The 24,718-nt window shown below is 37.2% G+C and overlaps 1 protein-coding gene across 4 annotated transcripts in view; it reads right to left on the reverse strand.

Annotated features, from left to right (window-relative positions):
* The window catches only part of EPRS1 (glutamyl-prolyl-tRNA synthetase 1), a 49,283-nt gene that overhangs the window by 19,125 nt on the left and 5,440 nt on the right, over nucleotides 1–24,718 (reverse strand). Inside the window, exons 5-19 of one of the 4 annotated variants that reach the window (XM_019639637.1) lie at nucleotides 24,495–24,634; nucleotides 23,491–23,511; nucleotides 22,881–22,975; nucleotides 19,272–19,398; nucleotides 18,392–18,584; nucleotides 16,837–17,008; nucleotides 14,731–14,964; nucleotides 13,845–13,929; nucleotides 13,367–13,426; nucleotides 13,060–13,080; nucleotides 7,653–7,763; nucleotides 5,606–5,742; nucleotides 4,531–4,738; nucleotides 3,821–3,933; nucleotides 1,664–1,781 (exon numbers count right to left, since the gene is read on the reverse strand). In XM_019639637.1, the coding sequence (XP_019495182.1) occupies nucleotides 1,664–1,781; nucleotides 3,821–3,933; nucleotides 4,531–4,738; nucleotides 5,606–5,742; nucleotides 7,653–7,763; nucleotides 13,060–13,080; nucleotides 13,367–13,426; nucleotides 13,845–13,929; nucleotides 14,731–14,964; nucleotides 16,837–17,008; nucleotides 18,392–18,584; nucleotides 19,272–19,398; nucleotides 22,881–22,975; nucleotides 23,491–23,511; nucleotides 24,495–24,634 (1,835 nt within the window). The remainder of the gene's footprint in view (nucleotides 1–1,663; nucleotides 1,782–3,820; nucleotides 3,934–4,530; nucleotides 4,739–5,605; nucleotides 5,743–7,652; nucleotides 7,764–13,059; nucleotides 13,081–13,366; nucleotides 13,427–13,844; nucleotides 13,930–14,730; nucleotides 14,965–16,836; nucleotides 17,009–18,391; nucleotides 18,585–19,271; nucleotides 19,399–22,880; nucleotides 22,976–23,490; nucleotides 23,512–24,494; nucleotides 24,635–24,718) is intronic. The other 3 variants (XM_019639639.1, XM_019639638.1, XM_019639640.1) reach the window with 3 other exon arrangements.

Below are 24,718 nucleotides of genomic sequence, written 5' to 3' on the forward strand. Positions count from 1 at the left end.
AAATCCTCAAGGGCTACCCAACTGCCGACACCTATGGACCTCACGCTATGGGAGCCACAGAAAATCCATAGGGATGCCAGGGGTAGTTTAAACATTTCAGGATATCTGAGACCCCGTATCTGTGAACCACCATGTGAGCTACAAGCTCAAGGTGGTTCAGTTTTAACATTCAAGTGAGCTACATTCCTTTCATTGCTGAAATCACTGGTGTCATATCTTTGCAAAGCTGGATTTTTCACAGCTGCTGTGTTAAAAATCAAATACCACAGAGGGGGGAGGGTGGCCAGGTGGCTCAGTTGGTTAGAGTGCATGCTCTGAACAACAAGGTTGCCAGTTCGATACCTGCATGGGCCACTTTGGGCTGCGCTCTCCTTAAAAATAAATAAATAAATAAAATCGCTGTGGAACAAGAAACGGTGATGTCCTACCTGAGTCCAATGTTAAAGGAAGAAATAAAGGCATTATTCTTTTCTTTCAATTCGTATATCATTTTAAGAATGAAATTAAAATATTTAACATTTAAGAAAATATTTTAAAAAATGAAACTTAAGTTTCTTTTCCTTCAATTTATGTGAGATTTTTTTTCAAATTGCTACTAACTTATTGGGATATACGTATTTATCTAATTGTTTGGACTTAACTACTTAATAAAAAGAACTGTTAAGAATTTCATTTAGCCTAAGGGATGCCATGAAAAAATTACGGACAGACAATGCTGTGAACTGAAGAAATGTGTTGACCTCTGGACTACACAATAACCCCCTAATTTTCCAGGCACATCACAACCTCTCAAATCCACGTTTTATGAGGACAGATGCTGTGTCTGCACCTGGAATGTCCTTCAGACCGTGACTGCCAGGCAGATCCCTAATTCATTGTTAAAGACGAGAGATTAAGCATCACCTCCAAGATGAAAAAGGAACAGGGAAAAGCAGGTAAGGCAGTTTCCTATCATCCACAACACAGCAGCTCCTGTCCTTTTTCTCTTTTCCAAACCTCCCTGACTGTAGGGAGCTCCTGACCAAGAGGCCCTGGAGTTTGACAGAAAAGTCCAGACAGGAAACCAGAACCCCAGGTCCCTGTCCTGACTCTGTCAATAGCGACTTTTGTTATCTTTGGCAAGGCCTTTTTCCCCATTTCCACATATAAAACGAGGAGCTAAGAATAGGTGGCCCTCAACATATGCCCAGCTCTCCACAAGGGTCCTAATTAAGCAGACTGGCTCTTAAAAAGAAAAGGATCTACTACAGTATTATGAAAACTTTTCTAAAAATATTCTTTTAATCTAGTCTTTCTTACCTTTTCACATAATAAAATTAAACTTTAAAAGTTTTGTTTTGCAAGGTATTTTAAATCTTACATGAAAGGGTAAGAAAAACCCCAAAAGTAAGTTATTGTCTTCTTCAGTTTCCACAGTAAGACAACCATTTGTGAAGACGTCAATTCTAAACCCGAGGATGATAAAGATCACTGAGGGGCCGACCGAGTGGCTCAGTTGGTTAAGAGCTCGCTCAAGAGTGCAAGCTCTGGGCAACAGGGTCGCTGGTTCAATTCCAGGCCCGAGGTGAGCTGCTGCTGAGCTGCCAACAAGTGGCAGGATGGCTCAGCTTAAAACAAAACAAAACAAAACACTGAAGACTTATCTGTAAAAGTCAGTATTTACCTCATTTTTTGTTGTTTCTACTTTGGTCTTTTCCTTTGACCCAGATGTCGGCATTTCCTTCGTGTGCCCATCAGGAATGTATATTAAAACACAAGGGGCTTCTCTGCAACTATATGGGCTAAAAAGAAAATGTAGTGCCAAAAGTTTATTAGAACCAAATTATCTGAACAGCTATTAAAACTGGATTCCTAGATTAATCCAAAGGCACTGTGCTAATGCTTTTCAAAGTATAAATACATAGTCCATTCTCTTGTTATTCAAATCAGAGTTCTTCAGAGTAGTTTAAAAATAATAAATACATAAATAAAAATTGACAGTGCTAATTATAAACTTTCAATTTATGAACTTTCACAGATGTGAACAAGCTAACCCCAGGACAAAAGTACATCTACTCCACCTGCCATAACAAATGACATTAGTGGACACTAATGGTCTCACTCTTGACTTAAAGGAAATTCGTCTACATATCACACCTAATCTGCTTATAAGCAAAACAATTTCTGCAAAACATTTATTTTATAAGAATTTCTCAATTCTAAAAAGTAGCGTAATTGCAAACTCCACTGACCAAGTCTATTCATAAGCAAAGAATTTCTTCAAATTTGGGGGTAAAAGCCACAAAGGAAAAATAGAGAAGGAATGCAGCAAGAATGGGATCTACACATCTCTTCAATATTTTTAATAGCTTCACTGAGATATAATGCACATACCACAAACTGACCCTTTGAAAGTATACAATTCAATGGTTATATAAAGTTGTGGAACCATCACCACTATCTAATTTTAAAACATTTATATCATCCCAAAAAGAAACTCTGAACCCTTTATCTACCACTTCCCAGTCCCCTATTCCTCTAGATCCTGGCAACCACTAATCTACTTTGTTTCTATAGATTTGTCTATTCTGGACACTTCATATAAATAGAATCATACAACATGTGGTGTGTTATCTCTAGCTTCTTTAATTTAGTATAATGTTTACAAGGTTTATGCATGTTGTAGCATGAATCAGTACTTCATTCCTTTCTGTGGCTGAATAATATTCCCTTGTATGGCTGTATCATATTTTGTTTATTCATTCGTCAGTTGAGGGACATCTGGGTTATTTGCACCTCTTGGCTATTACAAATAATGCTGCTGTGAGCATTCATGTACAAGTTTTTGTATGAACACATTATTTTTCTTGAGTATACGTGTAGGACTGAAATTGCTGGGTAAAATAGTAACTCTATGTTTAATTTTTTTGAGGAACTGCCAAACTTTTCCAAAGTGATTGTTATCATTTTGCAATACTATCTGCAACGTATAAAGGTTCCCATTTCTCCACATCCTCCATACCTGTTACTGTCTTTTTGCTTATAGCAATCCTAGTGGGTATGGAGTGCTATCTCACTATGATCCCGATTTGCAGCTCCCTAATAATTAATAATAAGCTTTTCATGTGCGCTTGACCATTTGTGAGAATTTTGCAGAAATTTTTTTCTTTATACTTGGACTACATGAAGATGGATTATAAGATGGTATAGTTTTAGAAATGAATTTGTTAATATTATGCTGTTTCAAAGGTATCACTTATTAAAATCAAGTCTGAAATATTAAATCTAGAAGAACAAATCAGACTGAATAGAGAATTGTCAGGTACAGTTTTTAGTGTAAGTTGAATTTTTTAAATATTATTTACTATAAGAACTTGAAGCAGGGCCGGCCGAGTGGCGCATTGGTTAAGAGCTGGCTTGGGATGCCAGAGGGCCCCGGTTCAGATCCCACATGAGGGCCGGTGACACTGCCCTCTACAGCTAAGATGCTGAACAACAGCTCAACCTGGAGCTGGGCTGCTGTGGGTCGCCGGCGACGGCATAGGCTGCAGCCCCTGTGGCAGTGGGTTGCCATGGGCTACCGTGTGTAGCCAGCAGCCGCAGTGAGCGGCCAACAGCCACAGTGAGCGGTGTCTAGAAGCCAGCGACTGATGTGCCTCGCCCGGGAAGAGCACAATGATGGTGCCAACTTGGGCCAGTGAAGCAACGTCCTCCACAACTAGACTGAAGAACAAAAGGACAGCAACTTGTCTGTTCCCCTTCTCCCAATTCCCCAATAAAAAAATCTTAAAAAAAAGAACTTAAAGCATTTTCATTTAGATGTTCAGTTGCATTCACTTACCTAACAGGTTCATAAGGCTGATCACATATAAAGAACCCTCTTCTCTGGAGTTGTATAATGTCTCCCTTTTTCAAGTCCTTAAGGCAGGGATCCCCCAACATTGCTTCTTCACGCTGTAAAGGTGGAAATATGAGATGGAAAAACACTTTATCAAAATCAGAGCACTAAAAATAACTTTAAAATGCAAGCAGCTTTTTTCACTAGCTGGGATATTCCCATTTAAAACACGTATGTTAAAAATTTTACTACTTGAAAGCACACACAATGAAACAGCAAAGTAGTAAAACAAATAGCAATTACATTTACCATCATTTTTGAAGTTTACATTTATAAACTAACTGGCTTCTGAAAAACTTTAATCCGATTGGTGTCCCTGCAGTTATAAATACGTTTCCCACCATAAATATGAACTGCAATGCAAGAAGCACATATAGACTGAAAGGCATGCTAGCAACGCACTTAAGTGGCATAAGGGCTCTGGACCCAGGGCCTGGGTTTTAATCCCAGCTCTATCATTTACTGTATGTCCCCAGACAAGTTATTTAGCCTCACTTTCCAATGTCGGTAAAATGGGAACATTACTCTTTTCCATCTTTTTATTTTAATAAAATTCTACAAATCTTTTCCATTTGAGGAACCAAATCCTTACAACTAATTTTAAAAATTCTAGAGAAAAGTTTACATGACACGGAAAAGTGAAATATGGCTACCTTGCTGTTCTTGTTGACATACTGCTTAAAATCCTCGTCTTTTCCGAGCACTGGCTTTGTGATCAAGTGCTCGTAGGTCACACAGATTGCTGGAATAGGAAGAGCCCGTGGTGTCTCTGCAAGCCAAGTGATCTTAGTGGTTTTCTTGTAGTCTTTGTTCTCCAAATTCAATTTTGCATCAAGAGATACAATTTTTCCATCTGTGTTTCTAGATATAAGATTAAAAAGTGTTTAAAGAAAATAAACCATTACTGCTATAAAAATGCATTTTTGTTCTGTATCTGCAGCAAATGGATAAGGAATTTTCTTGGTAAACATTTCAAATCAAACATTTATTTGAGCTTTTAATATGTGCTAGACATATACTGGATAAGAGATGAGTAAAATAAAATCCCTGCTATCAATATACTAATAATACACCAGAAAACAGATCCATACACATCTGATAAAGAACGTGAAAATGCTTACAAATTTTAAAGTCACCTGCACTAAGCATTAAAAAAGCTGAAATACAAAACAAAACAAAAAATCTGAAATACTGTATTTACAAACACTTAACAATGACTTGAAATCATAAACAATGATGGGACAATTAAGATGTCTGAGTTTACTTAAATAATCTTAGCATACTATGTTCCATTTATGTAATCTTAAAGTCAGATTTATAAGTGTAGCACACTGTAATAACTGGAAAAATTCATATTCATCATTAAAAAGTTAATTTTAAAACAGATTTTAGCATAAAAAAGTTATATATACAAATTCTGTCCACAGAATCCCTGTACCAGGCAACTGTACAATGATAAATAGATGACAAAAAGGAGCCCTAGACCATTAGAGCTATTTGTCATATTTAGATGTACTAATTTTCAACATCACAAGCAAAAGATATCCTGATACTCTATTGGTGAACTGGAACATATATAAAAAAAAAATAGGTTCCCGCATTTGTAGCATCCATGCCTGGGGAGATTTACGTCAACAACATGAATATGTCTGAACCAGGTAATTTTTAATAAGTGAATCAACATAAAATACTTTTTTCCTGTAGTTATTTAAAACAAAAAGGTCTTACCTGTGTATTTTCATAATGTTGATGTTGCCCCAATTTATAAATGTCACCATCTCACCCTCTGACAGTGTCTCTGCATCAGCGCCGTCAATGAGAACTCTGGAGCTGTACCACACGGGCTTCAAGCCCACGTCAGGATTCTAATTGGTGAAAAAGGAGTGTTGACTGAAACAACAACTTATGATGCCAGTGTGCAAAGTTATACATTTATACACTTTCCCACTGTATTATTTAGTGCACGAAAGCTATCTGTGTTAGTCTGGATTCGGCTCTGTGACATGCTAATGGAGTCAGACGGGGTGGCCCGCCCCTTAGGCTTGCCCGTCCACCTGAATCAGTTTTCAGAGCTGTGATAGTATTATTTGTCGCTAAGTGTTCCTCTAACCAGAATCTGCTTTACTATCCTCAGAATCTCACTGCTTTTGCAGCAAAGGAGGAAATAAATTCATTTTTGCCTGGGGGACTACAAAGCAATATAGGATAATAGGGGTCATCTTAGCAGGAAATTGTCAACCATTCATATTTTAGAAGGCAAGTTCTGAAGATAGAATTACATATGTATAGATAAGTTTCCTGCCCTGTCAGTATATAATTGAAGAAGAAAAAGAGATGTGGGGAATAAAAATACTGTACTTGTTAAATTTCAGTTTTTGTTAGGCAGAATTCAGAAGAAAATAAGTATAAGAAGACCCTTAGAAATAAATGTTAAACAGCATGTGTTTAATAATTGTTTAAGGAATGCACCAATGCATTTGAGAAAAATCAGTATGTTGTAACATCTTATATTATGCCAGACTTGGAACAGAACACTGACAGGCTAAATGCAGAACACTCCGTGAGGGAAATAATAATGAAAATGCTACAGATCAAACTGAGTAATCCAGTCATCATCTAAAGGGCGTCTCCTAATCAATTAATTCTTGTTTAACAGTGAGCAGTAGTAATCTCATTTATTCTACCTGAACACATAGTCATTTTAACAAATAAGCACCCTTAAAAAGTTTTATTTTCACCATTGAAATTTTAAAACATTCAGTAAGCTTCACATAAAAGCTAACTATAGTGGGTGATATCATACATCAGACGCCACTATTCACCTAGTTGAACAATCAGATGTAAGATAAAGGTAAAGGTAAAGTCAAATCAATCACACACACACACACACACACACACAGACACACACCTTATTAGGGTTCCCCTTAAAATAACTCAAACCTTTAAAATTAAAAAATAGCTAAGGTCTTACATAGAAAGGGAATCACGTAAGGCTACCACTTAAGAATATTTATAGCGTTTCACGATGTACATGATCTTATGTGTGCGTGAGTCTATGAACGTAAGTTTTCACGTTATGAGTATATTACTCTATTAGCATATAAGTGAGTCTATGGACATAATCTTCATCATGTAATGAAGATATTTATAGCCATCTTACAAAGCTGCAAAAAATGGATCTACTTTTGCTTCAAGATTGTCAACCAAGGAAGTCATGACAATCCAAGATGACAACCAATTCCCAGCTACATGCATTTGAAATTCACATGCTGAATTTAGACAGGTACCATTTTCACTTCACTGATCTTTTCTACAACAGAGCAAATAGCAGATGATAAATTCTGACACGAGTTGTAATTCGGTGTTACTAGGTCTAATGTCTTGGCTTAAAGACAAAGGTCACAGTTACCGAATGAGCTAGAGAACAGAGAACGCACTTCAGCTTCCATGTAAAGGCAGGAGCGTGACTTGCAATCCCTCACCTTCCAAAATGACTCCAGGAAGACAGAAATTCTTATTACACACTAATAGGCTATCACCACAGAATACATTAGCTGAGTGTGACAGTTGGGTGATGTACTGTGATTACTAGAATAAATTTCTTCAGCAGGAAATCCACAAAAATATTTACTTCAATTAGTATCAACTCCTGACAAATGACGTTGGGTAGAATATGATCCCCAAACCACGATAAGGCCACAAAATCACATTGTCCCTTTTATCATCCTGCCCCTTCCTTAACAGACAGAACAACACTGTTAAACTGCAGGGTGACCTTTGGATGTTTGGCGACTTCTTTGCTCTCCTCCCGAGCTTCGGGGACATTCACTGGGATCACCTCTTTTTTCAACAACGCAACGTATCGTGGTGCCACCGGGTCGATAACCTGCAACAAGCGCATCCTCGTGTTAAAACATTCCCATATTTTAAAAAATGTCCTAAGTAAAATAAAATAAAAGCACAGGAAGACTAACTGGCTTTCTTTGTTACTGCATTTACTAATTTTTTGGTTTACCTACTAACTCTTCTCCAACATTTTAACTGTCATCAAGTAGAAAAGAGAGAAACAATAAAAAATGAAGACCGTTTGAAAGATTGAGCGTTCCTTTCCAAGAATAATTACTGACAGGTGAAAAGAAATCAATTAGTTAAAGCACAATATTAGAAATACTTTGAAAATAATATTTAACTCCGGTATTAGAAGGGGTTATATATTGATCCTACAGGTAAATATATTCGATTTTGTATTGTTGGAGAAGTCCATTTTGAAGGAATATATACTGATACGTGTGTTTAGTAGAATTGTCCATAATCAGTGTTAGGCAACACATCATCACCAAAAAGCAAAGTAGCATTAGTTCACTATAATAAGGCAATTCTATAGGTTAAAACTATAAAGAACACATGTCTACCTGTCTGCACACTATCTCTGCAGGGACGACTGTATTCCCAGTACCTGGCAAGGGCCTGGCACACACAGGTAATCGATAAACACCTGCAGACTGACTGCATGGATGATCATATTCCCTATGCTCTCACCTACTCCACCTCCAAAACAACAGAAGCACCGCCTTCTGCATCTGATGTACTGTTTTCACTTCACTGCTCAATTTAAAATGATACACGATGACCAAGCCCAACAGCAGTGTTTAGACACCAAATAATGCAAATGGAAAAAAATGGAGGTCAAAGCAAAAACAGCATCAAACAGCTCAGTAAAGTTATTTTCTTGTCATTAGAGGGATACAGGAAATAGTGGTGTGATTAATTAAACTTGGCTGTTTGTTTTGTATTGTTTTTGTTGTTGTTCTTGCCATTGTTTGGTCAGCTTTTTGGTTTGCTTCGAGAGTATTTTTCAGCTTCTGAAAAGAAGGATACTGCGGAAATCGCGAATAAACTCAAGAGACAAGACCATCCGCAGAGGCTCACTTGTAAGAGTATGAAAAGCTGTTCTAGTTACCCTGGTGGCTGCTCCCCATCTGTTTATATTTCATGCCAGGACTAAATCAGCACCACCCTAAGTTACAGTTTCATTCTTTCCTTCCTTGAGGCTTTAAGGTCATTCTTACATGTTAACGGTGCTTCCTTTCAGCTTCTACTGCGCTAGAAGGATCAAAGATTTAATTTGTGACCACTCAGTTCAGTATTGAAGCCAGTAAAATACAATTGCTTTGAAGAAGCTAAAACTAGACAAGCCAACCTGAGAAACTTGTTTCAGTTCACTGTAGCTCACTTTTCTCAACTAACAAAAATAGAAGACTGTTTCTCACACTTGACTAATTATTGTAATTACCTAGGGCACTGGCTAGCACAGATTTTCAGGCCACTTAACCCTAAAGGATTATGATTCTAATGGTCTGAAGTGTGGAAATCTACTTTTAACAAACATTCCATAGGGCAGTTAGGATCAGACAAGTTTGGGAAAGCTTGGATGAAAAGGTTTAAGTCTTTCTCAGCTCTCAATTGCACAATTCTAAGAATCTCTGGATCAGTACTTTTCCAAGCTCTCCAGAGTCTCAAGGATTTCAGGGAGTCGCCCTGACAGACACCAAGCAGAGGGAAGGACAGGCATGCGACTGAAGAACACAGGGCTCCAGACCCCCCACCACACTCCAGCCAGAACACATACACTTTATTCACTGGGGCTTATGCAAACTTTTTTCATTTGAAGGAAGACTTTCCTTATTTGGGGGTGAGGAAAGAAGTCTCTACATGCTTTATTTACTAGTCAGGGCAGATGTAAAGGGGTTGAGATGAGCATTGAGGAAAAAATGTTATATTATACCACTGAAATACCAACATGAAGTTTTAAATTAAACAGTAAATAAAGGCTGATGGAACCAAATAATAGCTCTGAAATGAACACCTTAAAGCTATGACTCTTCTGCCCTGGCTGAAAAGTTTAAACCTTAAGACTTACATAAAACCAAGAAGAAAATCAGTGAGGTTAATGCAGAGTAAGTTATTAGAATGTCTCCTACTAGTATCAAGGTAAATTTAAAAAAAGGAAAAAAAGCTACATATATATATATATATATAAAAGCTACATATATATATATATATATATATATATTAATTATGACAGAAAAATTACATCCTAATTTCCTGTCAAGATGAAAAGTCAGGCTAAGTAAACAGGCTCACGTATTTTCAGAAGGATGCTGAGATGGTTAACCACCCCACATCTCACTATCCCTTCTTTTCTTGATCATGTTTAATATAAATAAAGCTCTTTCTCTAAGGAGCATGTAGGGAGCTCCAGCTAATCTGGATTTAGTCTCCTTGCCTTTTAGCAGACAATGCTTTAAAAAAAATGTTGCGCTATTAAGAGGGGGAACGTGTCCAAAGAATGTTTTAGCCCTGCCCTCAATGCTTACTTCACAATGGCATGGCATTAAATTTAGTTTACTGACGCTTCACTTCAATATCATTTGCAGAGCTTGGAGAGAAAGGTAGAGCAAGCTGTAAAATAACAGAGCAGTACGTAGAGATTGAAAGTGATGTGAACTCTAAATAAGAGATCTGTACCTCGAGGGTCAGAGAGAATGGGAAAGTGCTGAGTACAGCAAAATGCCACGAAGGCCAGCAACAGAAACAAAATGAGCAGAATGAGTTCATTCTTACTACCAATCAAAATTTTCAACTGTGCCATGTTTTTAAAATGGTGCTTAATGATTAAAGATCCCACAAACTTAGGAATAAAGAAAACAGACTGAAAAATACTCATCTACTTTTAGTCCTTCCAACTCCCCCACTAAAAAGACATGAAGGGTTTTGTTTTGTTGAAAGGCACAAATCCAAGAAGACTGGAAGGAGATTTGGCAACAAAATTCTGGAAGCTGAAAAACACGGAAGCATCCCCTCTTTGCTCCATTCAACCAGACAACTGCCTCTCCCCAACCTCGGCAAGAAAAAGGGAGTTTACTCTGTGAAAAGAAGGGCGTCTAGATCCCACAGACACCAGACACAGCTGAGGTGAGGGCACTGCGCTGAGACCAGGGTATCCACCAGTGAATGTCTGACACTAGATGCAAAGGCCCTGAGCAGTCTTCCTAATTTGGCTCCAAAGCCCAAGCAGCCAGGCCTTCACACTTCAGGCTGGTAACTGAAAAAACTCCTCTGGAAAAACTGCATAATCTAAGAAATAAGACAGGAAGTTACCGACATGGGAGGTTTTTCAACTAACTGGCCCAGCCGGATCACCTACAGTGAGAATCAGCTGACAAGCCCAACTCTTGATCTTGGGGCTTCCAATCACTCTTTCAGTCCTCATGTGACACCTGAGCAGGTAACCAAGGCTAATCAGACATCTGGAAAATGCCTCTCATGTCAAAGAAAAACCAAAATAAACAACCTGGAGGAAACAGATGTTATAAGAAAAAAATTCTATTAATAAATATTATAACCATGAAATAGAAACAGGAAGTGATTTTGAAAATTCAGAGAAAAGAGAAATCCTAGAAATATGACAGCATAAATGAAAAACTCAACAGAAGGGTAGTTGAGTAGACCTACCAGAAAATAGTGTCAAATGATGAGACAGAAAATAAGAGGACCAATTCAACAGGCCCAACATCTGCTCAAGAAGAGTTCCAGAGAGAAGAAAATAGTAGAGAAAAAAGAAAGAAAGAATTCAAGAAAATTTCCCAGAACTGAAGGAGTGAGTTTCCAGACCGGAAGCCACATGTTCCTCCAATGGATATGGATGAAAACAGATGGACGCCATGACACGTTATCATGAAATTTCAAAGCGAAAAAGCAGGTCATATACAAGGTCTCAAAAGTCTTCTTCATTCCAGGCTCCCCTTCTCAGGGAACTACCAGCAGATACAGCACAGCAAAGCAAAAAGGTAATAAAAACAGAAGGGACATCCAAGAACCAGGCGATTCATCACAGAACAAAAGCCAAGCGAATTCCAGGACAAGGAGGAAGGCTGACCTGGGAAGACAGCTGTGCTCAGAAGTTACCAGGCCACTAACCCAGGTCAGATCAAAGTAGCACAGAGGGTCTGGCAAAGACATCTCCAAGACGAAACTGAAAGAACACTTGAGGCATGTGGACATTTTGGTAGGAAAGTTAAGACAACTTATGCAGAGTTTGAGTCAGAGTTAGAAAACTACACAAATGAGGGGGAAAACAACCAAAACAATCAAGTACAAGAAAAGCAACAAGCTATGAGAAGAAGTAAAAGACCTAAATCCTCTTCTTCCATTGTGGGAGGTCAACTGATGATGCCCAAAACAAAAAAATCAAGAAGTAGCAACACACATCTCATTTAGAGGTACGGGCAATAAATACCAAAAGAATTATCTCAAAGAGTGGAAAGCGATTTATCGAGGGAGAGAAAGCGAAGGAAAGATGACAGGGAAATATGCTGTTCATCTTAACAGATGCTATAGAATTATCTAATTATAGTGAAATCTTTTTCATATATTTGAACTAAGTATACATGTATAACTTTATTAAAACTTAAAACCTTTAAAATTTGGATTACTAATAAAGTACGGCAATGTTAAGTTTGCCTGTGAATTTCACTTGTATTTATTATTAGTAACTGCAGCAACAGAAAGAGCCAATTAATTCCTTTATGTACTGAAAAACTGACTAAACACAAAAGACTAAATAAAATAAATTCAAGACATGCGAGACAAGCAACTATTTCTTGAGGCAAGGCATCAGCACAATCAAGCAGCAACACGAAAAAAGAATTTACAGAACACAATCACAGAAACCCTAATTTAAAACATGGCATGTGAATGATTTGCCTTATTATAGTGTCTAAGCATCTGCTTCCAATTAGTAATTAACAATGTCAATATGCAGTATTCCTCATTTGACTTTCACTTAAGAAATAGTAGTTAAAAAGCTGGATTCAGTAAGACACAGGAATCCTAATTAATGAAACTTCAATACAACTCAATGGGCTATGTAACTTTAATAAAACTGTCCTCTCAGTGAAAGGTAGAATGGAATTAGCCAAGTCTTCCCTTTGCCACTGAGAAAACTAGAGGACATGTTTTTTAAAACTAGGAATAATGCATTTTCAGTGGATTTATATAGGCAAGTCTTTAATATAAATGTGATTGTGCTTCAAAGCTGTATAACAGCTCAGATAGGTTATAACATGGAATATGCTAGAAGCTATGTGCTAAGTATGGCAAATAAAAGCATTTAGTAATACCTTCTTACAGAGAGCTCGCAGCTTGAAAGCAGAAAAATGAAATGCAAAGTGTTCATAAAAGATTTAAGGAAAAAACTGTTACTGTTCCCCATAACTCCAAGTTTGCTTGTTTTAATCATTGTTAGTTATTTCGCATAGTTAATAATAAGCTTAATGTTTATATGTTTAAAAAAGGAAAACATTCCATTTTCCTGAGTCTGCAAATGATAACATTCTTCACAAAATTTCCTCTACCATGAGCACACTAATGAATTCTACATGTAGGAGTTAGGCATGAGAAAAGAGGACCAAGAGTCACAACCTGTACCTTTTTGTTAAATGCCCAAATTTTGTCCCATTCCATGTTCACAACTGAACGTGAGGAGCCCTAGAAAAACAAAAATAAAATGACATAAAGGGTGAGTATTAATTCGGATATGTTCTTTAAGTTAAGCTATGCATGTTAGAAAAAATAGGCCCAATAATTACTCTCAAGTTTCTTTCCACTGGAATATAAAACTTATTATGTACAAGCTAATTTTGTTACCATGAGCAGTTCGAGTCAACAATCCTATCATTCACTGGGTAAAAATGTGACAGCTGCCTTTGCCCAGCCCTAGCTTAGAAGTTTAGGACACTCTCAGTGTTCCACTGCTATTAACAGTGCTAAAAATACTCTTTAAAAAAAATATTCTGCCCCTGCATTCTAAGGAACTAACAACAGAAAGAACAGGAATAATAAAGATTAAAGGGATATCGACACTTGAAAATTCAAGCAGAGACTTGGAAAAGAAACCATAACTCACCTGAGCAGCAATAAACTGTTTCAGTCCTTCGACTGTCATCCCTCTTCTCAGTACGCCACGAACTGTTGGAAATCTTGGGTCATCCCTGGCAAACAGGGACATTTGTTAAGTATCAAGGAAATTTTTTCTTTTTTTCTTTTTTTTTATAGCTGAGCCATCCTGCTACCTGTTGGCAGCTCAGCGGCAGCTCAGCTCAGGCCGGGACTCGAACCGGTGTTGCTCAGAACTCACATTCTTGGGTGAGCTCTTAACCAACTGAGCCACTCGGCAGGCCCCCAAGTAGATTTTTTAAATATGTAGTTGCAGAGAGTACAAAATACCTTAGTGAATATTATATTTAACTTGTTAAATATATAGACTAAGCTGGTTATAATAATTGCACGGATCACACCACCAGTGAGCCCAAGTTCATGGAACAGGAAAACCACTTACCAACCAGTATTGCTCAGTAAAATAAACGCACCACCAGAAACAGTAAATTTCAGGAAAGGCACAAGGGTGACATCTTCAAATACAGAAAACCCATCCGTTGAAATATTATTTGTTTTTTATTTAACAAACATTCAGTGTCTCTTATTCGACACATGACCATGACCATGAGACCAGATCTACGGAGGACCAAGGGGTCAAAACCACTTTCTATTAGATGCTGAGCTCCGCCGAGGACGTGCCCTCATGTGCTTTCCGTTCCCATGGGCCACGGTCCACAACAGGTGCTCAATGTGTGCAGCACTCAAGGGGGGAGGGGACCTAATGCACTGGAGGAAAGGAAGACAGAAGGACCAGAAATCCTACAGGCCGATCCATTCCACCTCCTTCCATTCATCCTCCCCAGACCTCAGAGCAGTCCTCACTTCCTCCCAAGTCGAGGCAACAGGAAACATACCATCCATCTACCAGTCCTTCGTTGACAAACCACGTGAGTTTTCTTTTAGACAGCACTGTGTTGTTCAGATTTAGCCGGCTATATTCCCAAATATATGGTTTTCGTATGCCTAAAGCTTCGATAATCCAATAGAACTGTTCATCTCTGTCATGGTATTCTGTTGTTCTCAGGGCATGCGTAACACCTTCAATGCTATCCACTATGGGACAGGCGAAATCGTACGTTGGGTAAATACTAGGAAAAAAAGGGAATGTTTTGAAAATCAACATGAAGCATTTTAACCCTTTCCATGTTAGGTTAGGCATTATAAACAGCAAAACTAATTTATAACATAATTCTTTATGAGTTAAGAATTTTTATAAAACTAACGTTTTATGACTCATAATAATCAAAGTACATCAAAACACCAGACTGAGAACAATGAATCAGTTACCCACTTAATATTCAAACAAAAAAGCAAATTTGCAATATAACAGACGACTGGTACTGACAGAAAATTCTACAATCGTATTTCTGTAATGATCAATGCACAAGGGAGGAAACAACAGCAATATAAATAATAATTTTGAGGGAATTTAGCTTTTCAATATCTTAGTTAATCCTACTCTCACATAAACTGAATTACTTTTGTAATTAACTGTACTCAAGAACAGTCTCCTCTGACAAGTAAAAAAAATATTATGTAAACTAAAACTCCATTGCAGATGGAATATTCTTACAAAAATTTCTGCCTAAAATAATATACACAACACATAAGCAGTTTTCACTTGAATTTTTAAAAATATATTACTGCATTATGACTCCTAATTTTTAAGATATGACTTCAATAAGGTGCTATTGCATTAGGCTTTGCAATGATCTGATACTGAAAATGTGTACGCAAATTCACTTTTCCAAAAGTATTCCAAGTGTTTGCTTAATAAAACAAGGAGCAATCACCCTATTAAAATGAAGGACATTGGGAACCACTAATCTAAAAATGCTATCATTCTAAATATAGGTGGATTAAATAGACTAAAATTATAAGAACTCTATGTAAACTAAGAACTCACAATATTTGGCTAGTTTCATTAGTTTGTGTTTCACATAATCCACTGAGTAAAATTTCACTTTCCTTGACTAGGTTATTTTTATAAACACTGACATGGTAGAAACTGGAATATAGTACAGCTACATGGTATCATATTCACAATTCTTTAAAACATATATTTTTCACTGATTAATATATTATAAAGGTTTTGTGGTGGTTGTTTTCATTGTTTGCTTTGATATTTTTGCTCTTGCTGTCCCACAAATCCAATGCAATAGTGCAGATTACAAAATATGTCTATAATGGTTGGACTGGATTCTTAGGTTAGTATCAAATAAACTAAGTTGATGAAAAATTTTTTAAAATGAAGGACATATATACATGTACACACACGTAGCCACACATGCGTTTGTTTACAGACACACACACACGCCACACAGTTTAAAGAAAGTCACATTAGCTAAGCAAGTTATCATTATATTCACCAGTCACTTCAGAAGTTATAATTCAGCATTGATATGTAGTAGGCTTCTTCAAAGAATAAGAAAATTTGTTACTTGATAAAGTAAATTAACGGGGGAGGGACCATTTGAAGAAAAAAAATCTGTTAAACTGAAAATCCACATGGAAAACTAATCAAAACTAGGAAAAACTAATCAAAACTAGGAAAAACTAATCAAAACTAATCAAAACATGAAAGTATTCTTGTATCGCTCATATTTCTGTAAATTTTCAGAACGATCACATTCATGAATTTATGCACAGCAGAATCAAAGTTTATAAGAAGAGAAGTATCTTCATCTCAAGACAGATACCAAAGTATACCGAGTCAACACATAAAAAGCAACTGTGGGCAGACACATGACTTCCACAGTTGGAAGTGAACTTAGAAATAATAATGAAGTACAACCTTCACTGACAGGTGAGTTAACAGCCCTCGGAAGGCTTGACCATAGGCCAGTTTTCTGCAGATGAACAAGAACCAGGTATCCTGACTACTCTGCGTTTACAGATGGCACCAAAGCAAAGCATGGCCGGCTACCTAGCATAATGAACCGGGTACGGGTAACACTTACTTGTACTTATTTCCAGTTCTTGGGTGTGGTTGAATTTTGCAGCGGTAAAGTGTCGGGTCCCTCATGCACCCATTGTTACTGCTCATGTCAATTTTTGCTCGCAAACAACAAGACTGACCAAACTGGCTCCCTTTTTTCATTTCTTCCCACATTTGCAGATTCTTCTCAATGGCTATAAAACGATAGTTATATTACAGTTTATCCAACAGGTTGAATTCAAAGTATTTTAACAGTCTTGTAATTTGATACGTTATAAGCACATGCCACTGGTTTACAGGTACTGCAATAGTTCCAGTATCTGGTACCAAGAATAAATGCATTGGTTTTGATGCAAAAGTCTCACAAAACACTTAGGAAATGTACTCTATAAATATGCCTGAGAAGAAGTCAGTACAGTCCCCTGATGTAGTGCTGACAAAGGCCAGACAAGGAAGGAAGAGGCCCAAAGGTGTCCTCACCCCGTGCTGCCTCTTTCCCCACACTGGCCAGCCCCTCACATCTAACACCGTGCCTCTGAAGCAGAAGCATCCTGTCCCTTTGCCGCCTCACGCCCGGGGACAGACCGGTCCGGCCCGGCCCGCGGGGCTCACGGGCGTCGGCGCTGCAGCCCGTGCCCGTCTGAAAAACACGGCTCGGGCTGAGAGCCTGCACCCGGGGGCTCCCTCAAAGCTCTTTCAGTCACTCCAGTGGGAAGCAGAGCACGCTTGGATCCGAGAAATGAGACATGATAGAAAACAGACAGTGATACAAGTTTAACCCCAGGAAAAAGAGCTCTCTATCCCAAGTGGCTATGTTCCTATAAGTCAGAATATCGACAACCTGCCTCATGTTGGATAAACACATAACTGTGAAACAGTGATCCCCTGTAAAAACTACTGAAGACATGGTTAGAGCAAAAAGTCCAGTTGTTAGCTAGCTTTAAAAATGCAGAGAAACTTTAAAAATAAATAAATAAATAAAAATTCTGTAACAATTTCAGTTTATTTTACTTCCCAAATGTGACACTCAAGATTTAAATATACATAATAGCACGGACATTCAGGCAACATGATTACAGAATAAAAATAACCTGATTCTGAAGTTCAGCGAACAAATAAGAAGAAAGATATGCTTTTTTTGTCAAGTGGTATTTCAGAGGTATAGGGTAATACCAAGCTTATATATTATATTCACATTTACCCACATGTTGAAAGGAAGATTTAGGTACAAATAACATTATCATCAACATTTTAGAAAGGCTAAGTATTTAAATTAAGAAAAACACAAAAATGTTGCAGAAGGAATCATTCAAATGAAATGAATGAAATGCAAAAGACTGCACGAAGTAAGTGAAAGGCTGAGGACACACACCCGTAACATGCAGTGGTGATGCTAACAAAGTAATAACAAGGTAAAGATGATAGACAAACAAAAAAGATTTCTAAGACATGGACTAACATATGAATCATATTCCTAAAAGTGTTTCAAACCAGCATGTTTCACAGAAATCGTGTTCTACTAAAGATGCAGGATACAAGCGTATCAATTAGAATATAAAACACTAAATGTGCCTTACAGTTTTTTCTGTGTTTGGATTCTATCCTCTGCTCACGTTCGGCTTTCATCTGCTCAGCAGGTGTATCATCCACATAAGCCTTCCCTTCCCGAATTAGCTTCTCTGCATATTTCATTATGGTTTCAAAGTGATCCGAGGTGTAAGTAAATTGATCTGGTTTGATATGCAACAATGCAACATCTTCCAGGATAACCTGCAATAAGAATCCAAAATAACCATCAGTTTATCTTTTGCATTTTCCTTGTGTATTTTCAATCCTTGATACTGCATTTGGGCAAATGTAATAACACACCATCAGTCTTATAAAGCCTGAAAATGGCTGTGGAAGTTGCACAATATTAAGTAAGAAAAAAAAAAAAAAGATTCATTATACTAGCCTCCAAATTTTCAGCTGAGAAAGCTGGTCATACGATGGAGCTTTCCATTTACTCTGGAAAAGCTGGCTCTTATTGGTCATACTGATAATTATTCGCCCTCTTTGACTATATAGCAGTGCTTCTGAATAAAGATGATACAAGAGGCTAGGAAACCTTCACATTTTCCAACACCTACTTAAGTGTTTGTTTCATTCATAAACTTAAAATCATATGATAAAAAGGAAACCTGCCTCTAGTGGCCAATTCATTTAAGAAATTGGTACTTAAAGTGTAGCACTTAGGTAAACTCTATAATTGAAGAACAAAAAAGTAAATTGAAGTTTTTTGGTATGGGAGCTCAGTATTCCTTGGCTTAGGTCTCAGGCACAGGATATACAGATGAGGGGGGATAGCAGCTCTGAGAGCAAGCTTAACTTAGCATTTTCATACCATGAAGGTATCAGGACACCCTCCAATTTCAATGAACTTGTCTGACAAAGGATCATCACTGCACCTTTAATTACCTTCTCAAAATCTTCCTTCTCTTTTTCAGGATTTGTGTCATCAAATCTCATGATCAGTTTCCCTTTAAAGTTAACCTGGTAGTGCTGGTTCAGAAGAGCAGCTTTTGCATGCCCAATGTGTAAGTAACTAAAACAAAAACATTTCACAAAGAAACTCATTAACATGCTTTAACTAAAGACTTAAACTTAACCTTTCTGAGGAGATGAGAACTAAACAAAACTCTGTCTAGTCGGTACTCCACTTATTTTACTTCCTAACAAGAAGTATTGTGATAGAAAATATGACACTGACTAGAAGGAAAAAAGGACTACCACATTTATAAAATAACTGTAAGAAATAGTTTCATATGTAAAAGCTCAGGAAGAGACAAGTTATTTACAAACATTATAACCTTAGGGAGAATCTTTTTATTTTTTTCACAGAGAATAAATGGTCGTTTAGTTAGAGGAAAGCTACTTCCCAAACTGTTTCAATGCTACGAGGTAGTGTGTCTTTAATAAGACCTGATGCTACTGAGAACTGGCTGGTGCTAGAGAGAAGCACCTGAGAGGCTGCCACTGTCGCTGTGATAACTAAACGAAAGCGCACATGGGGATTAGGGAGCATAGAAAAGCTACTTCAGTTTTCTCAGAAGCCTAAATAAAAGGATTTTAACTAAATGATCTTGAAGGTCTCATCCAGTACCAACACTCCATGAATCACAACCTATGGAAACACTATTCTGTTCCTACGGGCAGTTCAGTCACAAGGAATAAAATAAATCAGAGGCAATGTTGGTTAATACTAAACATCAACTTCATCCTTTACCAATGAAGTGAGTAAAAAGCAACGTCCTAACCACTTTGCTAAAAAAAAAAAAAAAACACTTTATAGGGCAGCAAACAAGTCATGAAGCACAGAAGCTTAATCGGCTTCACTAATTTGTATTTGTTTTAATTGATAATGGTAGCTCAGTCACACTGTTCAACAGTCACCGAGTTGCACACACAACTCTGATCTCGGTTAATAACAACTAGGAGGAAAAAGCACAATACTTTGTGTGTCTTTATATCAGTTTTTAAATCAATCCTTTTTTTAGAAATCCATGCAGCATTCTAGACCAGAGATTCAATTTTAAGAATGGTTTACAGTCATGGTTAATGCAGACAAGTACAATGCAATACATTTAGGGTTATTCAAAACTTTCTGCATAAATAAAGGGCCATAGTGGTATGCCAGGTGAGATTCCCTAGAACAGAAAAAAGGACATTAGGGAAAACTAATAAAATTTTTAAAAAGGCATGGAATTTAGATAACAGTAATTTCAATATTGGTTCACTAGTTGTGACAAAGCTACCACATTAATATAAGAATTTAACATTAGGGAAGACAGGGTACAGGGTATATGGGAATTTTTTGTGCTACTTTGGCAATGTTCCTATACATTTAAAACTATTCTAAAATTAAAAGTTTATTAAAAATAAAATAGAACTGTGTTATACCTATAACATATTTATAACATATTATACCCATAAAAAGAAATAAGAAAACACTAATAATCAATGAATACCTACTGTATGACAGTTTATGTGCTCGGCTTTACACACATGAATGAATCTAGGAGGGGTGATGAAATCAAACCATTATCTTATACTTAAAGATATTATTTGTGTATCTGAAATAATGTGTGCAGTTCTAACAACTTAAAACCTCAAGAAAGCTAACAGGATTATAAATATTCACAAGATAACTAAAATAATCAACCCAATAAACAACCTATATCACAACAGTTACAGATAATAAGATTCATGCTGCATTAGTTAGTATTGATGCTGAAGTGGGCTTCTGCCACATGCAACAAACACAGGCCTATAATTTTAGGTCATATGGACTCTACAGCCAGACAGCGTAGATTTGAGTTGGCAAGTTACTAAAACACTGTATGAATCAGTTTTGTAAAATGGAGATAATAACAGTGCCTTCCTCACAGGGCTGTTAGTATTAATTAAGTTACTATATGTAAAGTGCTTGATAGTATCTGCACATAACAGGTGCTATATTAATGTTAGCCAAGAATAAGACTAAAAGTCTTTCTGGCCTTTCATGCAAAACATAGAAAAAAAAGATTACAAAAATAATTAAAGGACTCTAGCAATATAAGGGAATATGATCAAAATTAAAAATATTTTAAAAACCTGAACATTGATTTATATTCCAAATCCTAAAACTGTATTCAGCCAGAAGCATCGTCTCTGAAATTGACATAATTTAGAAGATAAACATATTTTATACAGTAAATAATAAACGCAAGGAACGCGCTATCAAGAAGTGACAGAAAATATAAAAAGATTCAAAAAAGACAAATGTTCAAATGGCATACCTATAAACAATCACTGCTAAGAAAGTGGCTTTTATTAAACCATTAAAGTCACTACGCATCGCGATAACCATGGCCTCTCACACGAAATACACAGGAGCAGAAAATTGGGTGCTAGGGACCCAAGATGTCTGTGGGAATTAAACCATGTAAGATAGGTACCATTTATGACTGATTCTAGTCAGTCAACTACCAATCAATCATTTAAAGATTCAGTCTGCAAATTTTCCAGAAGCATTATTTCTCTTTCATCTCCATCTACCTATCCTTTATTTCACTACCGAAATCAGCAAACTTACAGAAGCAGAGCAAAAACGTGGAATTCTAAAACTGGTTTTGCTGTCAATGGCATTATGAAATACTCTGTAAAGAACTATTAAGAACAGCTAAAATAAAACTGTTTCTCTGCCACTTTCTATTGTCCGCACATTCCACTTACCACAGATGGTAAGAATTTAGCCACAGAATACAAAATCTGAAATTAAACAAAATTTGGGGGAAAAAATCATCCCATTTACAAATGGTAGCACAATGCTTTCCTAATGGCTAAGTTCCTGAGACTAAGTGCTTTAATAAGAGGCATTTCATTAGATGATTATCATTGGAAGGGCTCTATTACAAAGCTTGTCTCCGGCTGACCCCAGTGCAAAGGCAGAGACTACCCTCAGCCTTGGGGACACTGATGAAGGCCTGAGGCAGCCCCGGGCTGGTGGCCTCCAGCCGGCACAGTTTTTTTTGCTAATGAGCTATTCAAGTGTTATTATTTTCTCCGGGAGCCAAGAGCAAAAAGGGTTGGGAGACCTGCTAATAATGAAAAGAGTGAATAGGAATGGGCTTTTCAGGGCTTTCCTTCCTTTACTTGGGAAAAAAAACCTTAAAATTAATTCTACCGTAACTTTACTGCAAATGGAAGGATTGCTCAAGTGTACAAATATAAATCCTTATTAAATGAAAGCCTAAAAATCTCAAACTGTAAATGAAACTTAAGCCTTTTTATTTACAGGTGTTTTTCTATTATAATTAAAATTCCATCTGGGGTAAAACACCAAGTTCTCTCTCCTATTGATTTAATAAACTGAAACTACGAATTTAATATAGTAACTGTCAATAATTAAGAGAGTATTAAGATGTTTAGAATTTTAATTCGCACAATTAAAATCTTATTTTCTTCTATATTATTGACCTATTATTAAAAATATTTGGTAGCTGTCTAAATATTTTCCACTAAAGATATTCAATTATCATTTCTTACCCACTAGCCTCTGGAGGAAATCTGACAGTAACCTTTCCCATCTCAGCACCCGGAAGCTCAATAAATTTCCCAACATCTTGCTTTTTTTCAGGGGCCTGAAAAGTAGAACAGCAACACAAATTGTTTTATGTTTAATTGTTAAACGTTCAAGAATACAATCACTCAACAACTACTAGTCAGTACTCACTATGTGCCAGGCATGGTTATGAGAAAAACGGTAACCAGACATCGCCCTTGCACTTGCAGACCCAAAATCGCGTGAAGGAAGTAAATAAAACCAACACCAGTAAGAGATGCATGCATGTATATAGGGTGCTTGTTAGAGCAGTCAACTGAAGTTAACCAACAGCATCTAGGGTCATCAGGAAAAGCTTAAAAGGGGGTAAGGACCAAACTGGACCTTGAAAAATAAGTATATATATATCAGATGGCAAGTGCATACGGGCACTCTTTCCAAGAGCAGTGCGCGCCCATGAAAAGCTAGGAAAGCATGCTGAGTGGGCATTAGGTGCAAACGCGGCAGTCCTTATGAGCTTGGCTTTTATGTTTTAGGCAATGGGGAGTTCTCAGGAGTAGCAGAACCATTCATTTGTATTTTCTAGAATGATACCCAGGACTGTGCAGAGGTGAACTAGAAGAAAAGAGACCAAAGAAGGAAAGTTCAGTAATGAGATGGTATTAAATCAAGCAGCGGGAAATGAGGTCTCAATAAAAATCAACAGCAGTGGAGACAGAAAACAGATCTATAGATATGAGAACAACAGAACTTGATGACCAATTAGATATGAAAAGTGGTAAAGGGGTGAGTGAAGATTTTTAGCCAGACTGAGTGAACTGTAGTGTCTTTATCCAAGCAGATAGTGGTTTTCCAGCTTCACTGCATCGGAACACCTTTAAATTATAACTTTACTACACAAGCATATGTAAAACATATCATGGTAGTAGAGTGACTCAGGCTGGGAAAGAGGACCTTTTCTACTGTCCTCTATGTCACATCCTCCTACACAATCAACAAAAAGGCTCTGCAGAAGCCCAGGACTCAATGGGCAGTGGTTCAAAAACCAGAGAATAGGCAATTTAGGAGGCAGAAAAGGTGGTAGAGCTATAAAATAGAGATTTTAGTTACTTGGAGTTTGGGTTTCCCAAGGGACACATACTGGATGATCATCATCTTTTAGACATATAATTATGAAGATTAAAGCTTTACGTAGTTTAATGGTTACAAAGGCAAGCCAAAACTTAACAAGGGCAGACTCATACAAGATCCTTTTTTTATTCATGAAAAAATATCAACTATGAATAGGAAGGATTTTCTTTTCAGATCTGAGGTCTCAGACAGACTAATACACCAGGATTAAAGAAAGAAAAGAAAGAAAGAGAGAGAGAGAGAGAGAGAGAGAGAGAGAGAGAGAGAGAGAGAGAGAGAGAGAGAGAGNTTTTCTTTTCAGATCTGAGGTCTCAGACAGACTAATACACCAGGATTAAAGAAAGAAAAGAAAGAAAGAGAGAGAGAGAGAGAGAGAGAGAGAGAGAGAGAGAGAAAGAAAGAAAGAAAGAAAGAAAGAAAGAAAGAAAGAAAGAAAGAAAGAAAGGGAAAGAAAGAAAAAGGCTTACCACTTTAGCTTTGGTTGTTGAAACATTCCACTTGGTACCTACTGACTGGAAGGCCTGCTGGGCTTCAAGAAAGCCGAACCAACGCTTTACATGAACCGGAGCTTTATTCTGTTTCAGTTGTTCCTGCCATGCAGCATTTCCTATTAGCAAATGTAATTTAAAAACCATTCAATAAATCTGCAACTTCAAAAGCACAGTTCCAGTCATGGTTAATTTAAGTAAAT

This window comes from Hipposideros armiger, unplaced genomic scaffold, assembly GCF_001890085.2.
Source record: "Hipposideros armiger isolate ML-2016 unplaced genomic scaffold, ASM189008v1 scaffold_45, whole genome shotgun sequence".
NCBI lineage: Eukaryota > Metazoa > Chordata > Mammalia > Chiroptera > Hipposideridae > Hipposideros > Hipposideros armiger.